Source organism: Amblyomma mixtum, chromosome 2 (genome assembly GCF_055824585.1).
Source record: "Amblyomma mixtum isolate Tamu chromosome 2, ASM5582458v1, whole genome shotgun sequence".
NCBI classification, from domain to species: domain Eukaryota; kingdom Metazoa; phylum Arthropoda; class Arachnida; order Ixodida; family Ixodidae; genus Amblyomma; species Amblyomma mixtum.
In genome coordinates, this window is record NC_143013.1 from 198,736,580 (window position 1) to 198,748,161 (window position 11,582).

Sequence of the window (11,582 nt, forward strand, 5' to 3'; positions counted from 1 at the left end):
AATACATCTCTTTCAGGAATTTTGTTGCAGGCGATTGTGCGTTTGTTAAAAATCTCGGAGTTTGCACCTTGAACGCACTTTATGTTTATTGACCGCGGGCGGCGCGGCAGTCTGTAACACCCGTATTTTGGCGAACTTGAACCGCCGTTCTTTAATGCATGAAGCGGATGGGAAGGTTCGCAACTAGAAATTTCAACAAGCTCTTCCCCTTTCCTACATTTCTTCTTCCTCTCTCAATCCACCGGGCCGCGGCCGTCCGGCAGCTACGGCAGCTTTGCTGGCTTTGCGTCGGCCATTAGATCCTGTCCCAACCGAGAACGTTCGGACCGGCGCACATCACAGCCTCCTCAAAAACTGTTCCAGGTATGTCGTAACCCGTTCCTCTCACTAGCAGCTGCTTTTGGCTTGTTCGTCACAGCTTATGAGGCTCCCGAAAAGCACGAGGCATTATTTCACGGGCAGTCATGCCACACTGCACGAGCGACGTCGCCTCTCTCGCTCACAGAATTGACACGTTTGATGCAACCCTTCCTTCGTATGTTTTTACTTTGTCGTGTTATCACACCCACACAACGACAGAGCTGTCTGCGCCCGTAGCATTGGAACCCTTGTTCACTTCCATCGTAGGTGCACGTTCGATTCCAACCTGAGCCATCGGCTCTCAGGGTTGCACGGCTTTGACGGCGTAGGGTAGCACGCATTGCACTTGCTAAGGATTAGAGGTATCGAACCGCTCTCTTTACCGTGGAGATGTCCCCTCTTTGCTATTTCATTTCGCCTCGAGCGTACCCGCTCGAGCGTACCCGCGTACCCGCACGCTGGTTAGCTGGACGTGCGAACTGCGAAACAGCTGATGCCCCTCGGCCGGCCTTATCCCGAGGAAAGTTGACTGCACCGCCGCTATCTGCGGTGCGTGCAGTGCGTGCGTGTTTTGTTTTTTTTTGTTTGTTTTTTTTTTCACCGCTGCGTTCTCGTGTCCTTGGGTTGATGGGGGAGGCAAAGGGATATGGGATGTGGAAAAGGAGCGTTTCCTTTCCGGAAGAAGCAGCGTCCTACGCGCCTGCCCCCTCGCCTCATCTTGGAATCGATCGGCGTCGCGGCCTGCATTGTGCGCTAAGCACGCGAGGCTGGACCCGCTGTTTAGCGAGGGCAGCGGTTCTAATGCAGCGTGGTACGTGGCGTTGCGCTTAGTACAGTTCTCAGGGGTCTCGAGCGTGCCATTTCTCCCTTCTCTCCCCCCTCCCCCCTTTTTTTTTGCGTTTGTGAAGAATGTAGGCTATCTTGTGTTTTTCTTAGTAGCGACTGCGCATTACAGAGCCACAGTTGCGGCGCGTAGTGGTGCTTTTCCGGGTTGCGACCTTCGCTTACAACAAAGAAGAAAAAAGTGACAATGCACATAATTGATCAACTGTTCATGCCATGTTGAGACATGTGTTTTACCTGCGTTTTCGCATACTTTAACATTGGTTTCTTGCAGCTGGAAAAGTCTTAGCAGTTTGTTATGACAATTCAGTTTGGTGGATTGCCATTTTCTCTTGTTTGCAAAGTTTCCACGTCATACTCGCCCTTATTTTTTTCTGTCGCATATATATTCATGAATAAGGATTTCTTCCTGTCAGTTTGCAAAGTGCAAATGGTTGTTCGGTCATTGTTCATTGTAGATGTTATTGTGAACATGCATTCACGCAGCCTAGTAATACCTAAGGGTGAAAAAGCAGGTTCCTAAGCTAGCTGGAAACGAACAGATCGTGTAAAAAAAAAATTGTGCGCATTGCACCTTACTTGAACTCTACTCCCCCCCCCCCCCCCAAAATGGTATGGTTTTAATGTAGCTAAACCGAGTAGACATGCCAAAGCATATGTTTAGCCTGGTTGGCTAATAGTTTTTCTTTGATGGATCGTTAGCACATCTGGTGACGATATTATACTCGGGTTAAGCTCTGATCAAGGTTAAGTTGATCTGATCTGTTCACGGCACAGGTGAAAGTTCATGGAAACTATAGTGTGCAGTGCACAGCGCAAGAATGTGTTGCAGTTTAACACAAGGCGTGATCAGCTGCAGCGATAGCATAGTGCAGTGGACAGTGGAGCTGATCCATTCGCGCTGCTGCAGGTTCGAATCCCAGTCGTGGCAATAGTTATTTATTTATTGAAGGTCAAGGCTTCAGCGAGGAATCTGCTTTTGCAGCTTTGGTCGGGAAGTAGAACTTTCGCTCTAAAAATTGTTATACGTGGCGACAGCTTTCCTTGTCAATGAAGGGACGGCTACAATGGCAGAGTATCCATAACGGTCTCGTTCCATCAAATAATTTCGCCGCATGACTCCCTGGTGCATTTCTCTCTCCCTGGTACTTCCATTCTATCGCTGGTGCAGGTGGTGCTATGCATGGAAGTTTTTTGTAACTAGATGCCCCTAGCAAACTCGTATTGAAGAAAACTGTTTCTTCCTTGACTTTGAATAATGAATATTGACAGTTGTACTATAAATATGCCTTAAATAATGAATATTGATGGCGTACCATGTTTTAACAGAAAACTAATGACTGCAAGTGGGAACTATATTCTGCTGCATAGGAAAAGAGGGCATGCGTCAGTTCTGAAGCTTGCGTTCCATTGCCAGAAAAAGTCTCGGAGAATAGTAGCGCTTTTGCTGGGCATGTACCACCATGCATTCCTCTCCCCTTTACAAAAAAAATTAACTCGGGGATTCTCCCGAAAAAAAAACCTTAGGCTATTGAGAGGAGTGCATATTTGTAGGCACTTCCTTGCATCTATGGAACACGTCTTACAAAAAATAAAGGAAACTCCTGTCAGCATACATGCTCCTATCTTTAGCATGGTACACCAGTTTTATCGTCTGGAGGTGAGAGAGCAAAAAAAAAAATGGTTTAAACTTTTGTGTGCATCTAGCAGTCTCACCTAATAGCTTTGACGCTTTTAGCTTTATCCTTTCTGTGGGGTTTTATCCTTTCTGTGTGGCCACCGTGGTGGCTCAGGGGTTATGGTGCTCGGCTGCTGACCTCTAACACGCGGGTTCGATCCCGGCCGTGGCGGCCGAATTTCAATGGAGGAGAAATTCTAGAGGCCCATGTGCTGTGCGATGTCAGTGCACGTTAAAGAACCCCGGGTGGCCTAAATTTCCGGAGCCCTTCACTACGGCATCTCTCATAGCTTGATTGACGTTTGGACATTATACCCCGTAAACCAACCAACCTTTCTCTGGGGGTGGTTGTGTCAGACGGGGCCACCAGTGCGCATTTGTTCCAAATGTTTGCAAATGTGTGCTATAATAATGGAAAAACGAACAGTGCTGTCAGCAGAAATTAGTGCATGAAAAAGTGTGTGGCACATATTGCATAGGCCTACATGTTCTGTGGCTAATTATTTGGAGCGGTATTTTTATGCACACATTCGCTGTCTGTCCCAGCAACCTGGGATATGTGCTACAGCTAATGGTTGCACAGCAAAAGGTCATATTTTTGAAACATTCATAGGAGCAAGAAAGCTGCCTTGCCGAGCACTAGACAAACGATTGCCTGCTGTTGCATGCGCACTGTTTAAGAAGCAAAAGGCCATTGCGGCCTGTAGCTGTAGTTACGGGCTGATGGCCTTTACTTGCTTTTGACAAACGGCTCCCAAAAAATGTCGGCTGTCGCAAGAGATGGCGGAGGTGTTAACAGCTGAGCAGCAGTCATTGTCGTGCCTGTGCTCTTGACCTTTCCTGGAGGGCGGTGAACGTTGGGCAGCCTTGAGCAAATGCTCCAGTCCTACGATTACTGGGGAGAAAACATTAACACAGCGCCATCTGTTGGGGTGCATCTGCTTTATGTGACAGCATGTGCACAATGTCTTCTGCACATCTTTAAGGCCGCTCTGCTTTCAACCTGGTAGGCTGCTTTACTCTCGGTGCTTTGCTTTGCAAGCAGAGGAAAAGGAGGACACGTGCATAAGTTTTTACGCGCATCTTTAAAGGAAGGCGTAATTATTGCTTTGTGCAGTTCTGTAGGAATGCACTGAGCTGCCGAGGAGTTCTTGCTATACCATTGTTGTTGAATTCGAAGCTTCTCAAAACTATTCATTACCCGGGGATTTGTAGAGAGGAGATGCTGTTTCTTTTATGAGTGGCTTCAGGCCGACTTTTCATAAGTGCACTGGCTTCAGTGCTGTATTGGCACAAGTAGAAAGGTTTGGAAAGAATTTTATGGGTCATTTTACTGCAGGAATTTCAGTGGAGAGCATTTTGCAATTAATGGCTGCCTACAAACTTAGCTCCTATGTCAGAGTTTACTCATTCATTGTGCTATGGCAGACATTTAGGTTTTCTTCTAAAACTTCATTGCTCCATTATTATGTGTGTGCATTATTTCAGTTGCAACTTTCCTTCAATTAATAGGTGCTGATCCTTTTTGATATGGCTTTTTGATTTGGGTGTGTGTTTTGTAGTTTAATGCAAGGGTGAAAAGCACCGTGCCTCATAGAAGTCTCTTAACGACAATGAAAAGTGCTGTTTTTAAAGATTGATTAGGTCGTGGTATGTTGCTGGCACACAACTGAATTTAATTCAATTTTATTTGCATCATATCACATGACACTAGAAGTGCAAGGAAGAATTGTCTCAACAACAACTTGGCAAAGCCCCACGCTCCCGTAGTGGCATCACACAACAGTGGCAGAACAGTGCAGTGGCAAAAAAGAATTAAAAGAGCAATAACAGTAATAATGCATTCACAAAGAAGTGCTTCCTGTATGTCAGATTATGTCTGCTTTTATATTAACGAAAACACTTTGTTTCCATTAAGGAACAATTCTTTTTTAAGTATGCAGTCCTTGCTTTATGCAGTTTGCCAGTAAATGTTCTTTAGTATTATTATCACTAACAAGAGAAATGTTCTGGGCAGGCAGCTTCACCTCCTATAAGGCTGAGTGTAACTTTACAATGAACTCCGCACCAGGCATAAGTTGTGTACTAAAGTGGTTAACGTAATTTTCGGAAGTAATTTGTGAAATTTATCTGCAGAGTTGTCCTCACTTCGTCAGTGACTGGAATGCCAGTTGTGTGCAGCATGCCCTTATAAACAAAGACAGGGGAACAGGTTAGCTTGGACACACACTAAAAAATGTAGCATGGCCAAACACAGACATCAAAGAAAAATACTGTGACTGCGGCTTGATTAAGTGTTGTTAAAGTTACCTGATTGACGTTACGCGTGTACGACCCATAAAGCTTATTAAGTGAAACGAAACTGTATAGTTCATCAGCCATAATTCTTTCGAATTGGTGCCTAAAAATGTGCACCTTTGTTTTAATTCAGCTCGGAGATGCAGCTAAGTTAGTGGGTTGCTGAACACTATTTTGGGATGCCCATATTGGTGGCCTGCTGATACTGGGTCCAGTTTTGCGCACACACAGCTTAAAATCATGTTAGTAGTGTTTTCTGTGAAAGCAGGGCAAGCATGCGGTGTTCTTCATAAATGAAATGCTGCATATAATGGTAACGTGGTAGTGTGAACTGCCTGCATTGTTAGCAGTCTATGTTGTTTATTGTTTAAATATTTTTCTGAGCAGTCGTGTCAGTATTGGTATGAGAAACCCAACCGTTGCTGATTTTTAACACGACAGTGTTAAGGCTCCTGTTCTACAGAAATGGTGTCGTTGCGTCGTCACTGTGAGCGAAAAACTCGGGGAGGAGCTACCTAGGTCACGTGACTTTGTGGCATCATTACGACCTGACCACCAGATTGTGAGCAAACTGTCCACCGTGCCAGGCGGCTGAGAAATAAATGATAGGTCACAAGAGGTTGCTCAGGAAGAGCAACCTGTATTGCACAAGCCCCACTGGTAGTGGGGCTTGTGCAATCGCAGGGCAGTGAGGCAGTGGCAATCGCAGGAATGTGGCTGGCCATCGCAGGGCAGTGGGGCATCAATTAACCACTGTGCCGGGAGTGGTAGGACCTGTGAATGTTAAGTCGAGAGTGACCAATTCCGCATCTGTGGGCATTAACCCATTAACGCTATCCTATCATACACTTGAATTGGGGAAGGGGGGGGGGGGGCTTAAGTGTCCCCTGCAATTTTCTCCTTGCATCCCATTTTAGCATAACTGGGCAGTCAATGACAGCTTTGTGTATCTGTTGTGCTTATCTTTTGTGGCAGTCCTGCCCGTACCTCCAGTACATGTTCAGTCCAAATGGCAATCTACACGCAACTTGTAAAGAAAGCAGACGAACATTGCCAGAGTCCAGATGCTTGCCTGCTGCTTACAGAGGAAGAAACACTTGTCTAGAATGCCCGGGCTGTGTGTTCTGAACATGAAAGTTGCTACCAAAGCCGTGGTGGTGACCAGGAAGGCAAGAAATGACTATGCAGTCCTATCAGTTTAACTGCACATTATGTCCTGGCCATTTCAAACCAAGTGTTATTCATAGATATAGTGTGTTAAGTCCTAAACATGCCCAGAGCGCGTAGCTCAGTTTTTCTAGGCAAGCATTCTGCCCTCTGTACATCGTAAGGGAGATAGCTGGTAGTAATACAGCCGCGCACCCGAAAACATTCTTTTAGTTAGGCAGCAGGACTTCGAGTTTGTTTTGTTATTTATTTATTCTATGTTTTAGTGCGCTAACACTAGAAGCCTCAGTAGCGAAAAAGCCGTTCTGTGCCGTGGTGATGCTGCATGCCAGCTGCAGACTAGTTGAAAGGAGGCAGACTGGTTTAGCTGCAGCCAAGTAGAACTGAGAGTATCACACGTCCCTCAGCCTAGTGGAAAGGAGGCAAACCGGTTTAGCTACAGCCAAGTGGAACTGAGTACCGCATCTGCTGCAGGCAGACTGGTTTAGCTGCAGCTAAGTGGAACTGACAGTATCGTGCATCCCACAGCCTAGTGGAAAGGAGGCAAACCGGTTTAGCTACAGCCAAGTGGAACTGAGTACTGCATCTGCTGCAGGCAGACTGGTTTAGCTGCAGCCAAGTGGAACTGACAGTATCGTGCATCCCACAGCCTAGTGGAAAGGAGGCAAACCGGTTTAGCTACAGCCAAGTGGAACTGAGTACCGCATCTGCTGCAGGCAGACTGGTTTAGCTGCAGCCAAGTGGAACTGACAGTATCGTGCATCCCTCAGCCTAGTGGAAAGGAGGCAAACCGGTTTAGCTACAGCCAAGTGGAACTGAGTACCGCATCTGCTGCAGGCAGACTGGTTTAGCTGCAACAAAGTGGAACTGACAGTATCGTGCATCCCACAGCCTAGTGGAAAGGAGGCAAACCGGTTTAGCTACAGCCAAGTGGAACTGAGTACCGCATCTGCTGCAGCCTAGTGGAAAGGAGGCAAACCGGTTTAGCTACAGCCAAGTGGAACTGAGTACCGCATCTGCTGCAGCCTAGTGGAAAGGAGGCAAACCGGTTTAGCTACAGCCAAGAGAAACTGAGTACCGCATCTGCTGCAGCCTAGTGGAAAGGAGGCAAACCGGTTTAGCTACAGCCAAGTGAAACTGAGTACCGCATCTGCTGCAGGCAGTCTGGTTTAGCTGCAGCCTAGTGGAACTGACAGTATCGTGCATCCCACAGCCTAGTGGAAAGGAGGCAAACCGGTTTAGCTACAGCCAAGTGGAACTGAGTACCGCATCTGCTGCAGCCTAGTGGAAAGGAGGCAAACCGGTTTAGCTTAAGCCAAGTGGAACTGAGTACCGCATCTGCTGCAGGCAGACTGGTTTAGCTGCAGCCAAGTAGAACTGAGAGGATCGCACGTCCCTCAGCCTAGTGGAAAGGAGGCAAACCGGTTTAGCTACAGCCAAGTGGAACTGAGTACCGCATCTGCTGCAGCCTAGTGGAAAGGAGGCAAACCGGTTTAGCTACAGCCAAGTGGAACTGAGTACCGCATCTGCTGCAGCCTAGTGGAATGGAGGCAAACTGGTTTAGCTACAGCCAAGTGGAACTGAGTACCGCATCTGCTGCAGCCTAGTGGAAAGGAGGCAAACCGGTTTAGCTACAGCCAAGTGGAACTGAGTACCGCATCTGCTGCAGCCTAGTGGAAAGGAGGCAAACCGGTTTAGCTACAGCCATGTGGAACTGAGTACCGCATCTGCTGCAGCCTAGTGGAAAGGAGGCAAACCTGTTTAGCTACAGCCAAGTGGAACTGAGTACCGCATCTGCTGCAGGCAGACTGGTTTAGCTGCAGCCTAGTAGAACTGAGAGTATCGCGCGTCCCTCAGCCTAGTGGAAAGGAGGCAAACCGGTTTAGCTACAGCCAAGTGGAACTGAGTACCGCATCTGCTGCAGGCAGACTGGTTTAGCTGCAGCTAAGTGGAACTGACAGTATCGTGCATCCCACAGCCTAGTGGAAAGGAGGCAAACCGGTTTAGCTACAGCCAAGTGGAACTGAGTACTGCATCTGCTGCAGGCAGACTGGTTTAGCTGCAGCCAAGTGGAACTGACAGTATCGTGCATCCCACAGCCTAGTGGAAAGGAGGCAAACCGGTTTAGCTACAGCCAAGTGGAACTGAGTACCGCATCTGCTGCAGGCAGACTGGTTTAGCTGCAGCCAAGTGGAACTGACAGTATCGTGCATCCCTCAGCCTAGTGGAAAGGAGGCAAACCGGTTTAGCTACAGCCAAGTGGAACTGAGTACCGCATCTGCTGCAGGCAGACTGGTTTAGCTGCAACAAAGTGGAACTGACAGTATCGTGCATCCCACAGCCTAGTGGAAAGGAGGCAAACCGGTTTAGCTACAGCCAAGTGGAACTGAGTACCGCATCTGCTGCAGCCTAGTGGAAAGGAGGCAAACCGGTTTAGCTACAGCCAAGTGGAACTGAGTACCGCATCTGCTGCAGCCTAGTGGAAAGGAGGCAAACCGGTTTAGCTACAGCCAAGAGAAACTGAGTACCGCATCTGCTGCAGCCTAGTGGAAAGGAGGCAAACCTGTTTAGCTACAGCCAAGTGGAACTGAGTACCGCATCTGCTGCAGGCAGTCTGGTTTAGCTGCAGCCTAGTGGAACTGACAGTATCGTGCATCCCACAGCCTAGTGGAAAGGAGGCAAACCGGTTTAGCTACAGCCAAGTGGAACTGAGTACCGCATCTGCTGCAGGCAGACTGGTTTAGCTGCAACAAAGTGGAACTGACAGTATCGTGCATCCCACAGCCTAGTGGAAAGGAGGCAAACCGGTTTAGCTACAGCCAAGTGGAACTGAGTACCGCATCTGCTGCAGGCAAACCGGTTTAGCTACAGCCAAGTTGAACTGAGTACCGAATCTGCTGCAGCCTAGTGGAAAGGAGGCAAACCGGTTTAGCTACAGCCAATACTGCATGTGCTGCAGCCTAGTTGAAAGGAGGCAAACCGGTTTAGCTAGCTGCCGCCAAGTGGAACTGAGAGTATCGTGCGTCTTGCAGCCTAGTGAAAAGGAGGCATACCGGTTTACTTGCAGCTACAACCAAGTGGAAAGGCAGGAACCATGTCGCACCAATTGCTGCTTGGATTGTCTGTAAAGCCATCAGAACCCAGGCGAAGTCTACATGCATATTATGCGAGCGCACCTGCGTCACATTTATTTTAGGAGTAAATTGGGGGTTAATCTTTGAATGAATAAATTTATTTTTGTTTTCTTTTCTTATTCTGCATTGCTCAAAGGTGTATTTTTTTAGTACATATAAAACTTGAAAGAAGTGGGCAGGATTTCAGAGATGTACACACGAGTAGTGATTGACTACATTAAAGAAGTTTGCTTTTTGTCACTTTTTTGCTAATCACGCTCATGAACAAAAAAGTCAGTCAGTCAGCGACTTCATTTGGGATATGATTGGTTTAGGTTACTCAAAAAGCTTTAAGACTTTCTACAAAGTCACTCAGCTTATCCACGCTGTGTTTACATTAATAACTTCTTAGAATTGAACCTTTTGTCAGAAATATGATCTGAGCGCAAACAGTTCAATACTATGGGGAGAATCCGAGGAAGAATCTTTGAAATGGGTGGCTTATTGTTGTGGAAGACATTGCAGCGTTGTCATATGTGCCGGTTTGCTGCCTAAATACTAGCGAGCCTTCTTTTTTTATATATGTGTCCCTGAGAGAAGTCAAGTCTTCACCATTTTCTAACAGGGCGAGTCGCGTATTGATATATGGACGTTTGCGTCAGGTGAGTCTGTTGTCAAAACGCCTCCTCTCAGGACTGTCAGAAACCACTTGCACTGCAACTTTCACCGTGCTAGTATGAGAGAAGTTCGACAGTCCAGCAAGCAATATGGCAGCGCCCAGAGAACCCTTACGGCAAAAGTGTGTAATGCAATTGATTTTTATCTGCTAGTTATTACAGTAATGGTCGGGTGTTCCACAAGCATTGGAAGCCACCGCAATGCACGATGGGGTTACTTGGAGCTGTCTAAACCGCCTAGAAAAATTACTCCGTTTGAGTGTCACCATTTGCTGGCAAAAACACAGCAAAAACCATTGCTTGTCAGCAAGTCTTGTGATGTCTGAGGTGGCTGCACCGACTCTTTGATGGCTTTCTATTTCTGTTGGTTACGGAAATGTTCCTTAAGCTCGTAGCCATGAACAGATACACATCAGTTAAGGGTTTAAGCAGGGTTAAGGGTTAAATCAACAAGCAAAGCAGGATATCTGCAGTTGCTAATTAGGCTTTGGTGGACATTTTGAAACTCACTTCTCTGCTGTAGCTGCTGATTTCAAAAGGACTTTTGCAATAAGCATTATTAAAGTATCTAAATGCATATAATTACTTACCGTAACCTAGTTGTGAGGATGTTGAAAGGAAGCTGGAAATATATATTCGGCTGCCACTACTTCTGTGCTGTAAAACGTTAGCCTTGGCACTGACTTTGCTCCAACAGAGCATTTCTGAAGCGCGCGCCATTTTAAAGGTTGCATGTCAGGCATTATAGCAAAAATGTTTGCAAAGGTGAAAACTGGAAATGTCTATTGAGTTGGTATATTAATGTTGTAACCGGTTGGAGGAATAGCGGGAAAATTTGCGATCTGAGAGGGAAACATTGCCTTGCTCTATTGGCAGGCCTTGCTGTTTGTTGCAAGAAGTTGCTGAAGAAAGGTAGAAAGTCTGGAGACAAGGCACACAAAAGTGTCAGGCTTGCTTATGTTGTGTGAGTCATGCACAGAGAAGGTTAGCAAAGAAATGGGGCCATTAATTCAAGATAAGCTCATTGAGTGCTGTGTGAGGAAAAGAAGTTCATGCGCCTGTGTGTCTCTGTGCAGGGAAGGCCCATGAGTGTCACATGGAGAGTGGACAGGGACCCCAGGAGGTGGCAGTGGACTCAGGTCAGGCATCGACGGCGGCACTGCTGAGGGACGGCCTTGGCCAGCTAAGCCTCGGTCCGGCCGATCCGGGGGCTGCCGCATCAGCGCAGCCCCCACCTGCTGCGGCCCCTCCTGTGCCACCCGCCAAAGGGGGGAAGAGTGGCAAGCGTGGACAGGGCAAGAACGCCAAGGTGACACTGCCTGCTTTTTCCCTGATTGCATCCACATGTGGCATGGTGTGTCACCACCTGTTAGTAAGACCCGTGATTACAGGCGCATAGATGTAGCTGTAACAGCCACTGCCTCTCCTGACTTGCGCCGTCATTTC

The 11,582-nt window shown here is 47.3% G+C and overlaps 1 protein-coding gene across 1 annotated transcript in view; it reads left to right on the forward strand.

Annotated features, from left to right (window-relative positions):
- Positions 1-212: 212 nt before the first annotated feature.
- LOC149362173 (uncharacterized) overlaps positions 213-11,582 on the forward strand; it is a 96,521-nt gene continuing 85,151 nt past the window's right edge. Inside the window, exons 1-2 of the mRNA XM_089572934.1 lie at positions 213-363; positions 11,213-11,445. Of these exons, the coding sequence (XP_089429060.1) occupies positions 11,233-11,445 (213 nt within the window). The 5' untranslated portion in view covers positions 213-363; positions 11,213-11,232. The remainder of the gene's footprint in view (positions 364-11,212; positions 11,446-11,582) is intronic.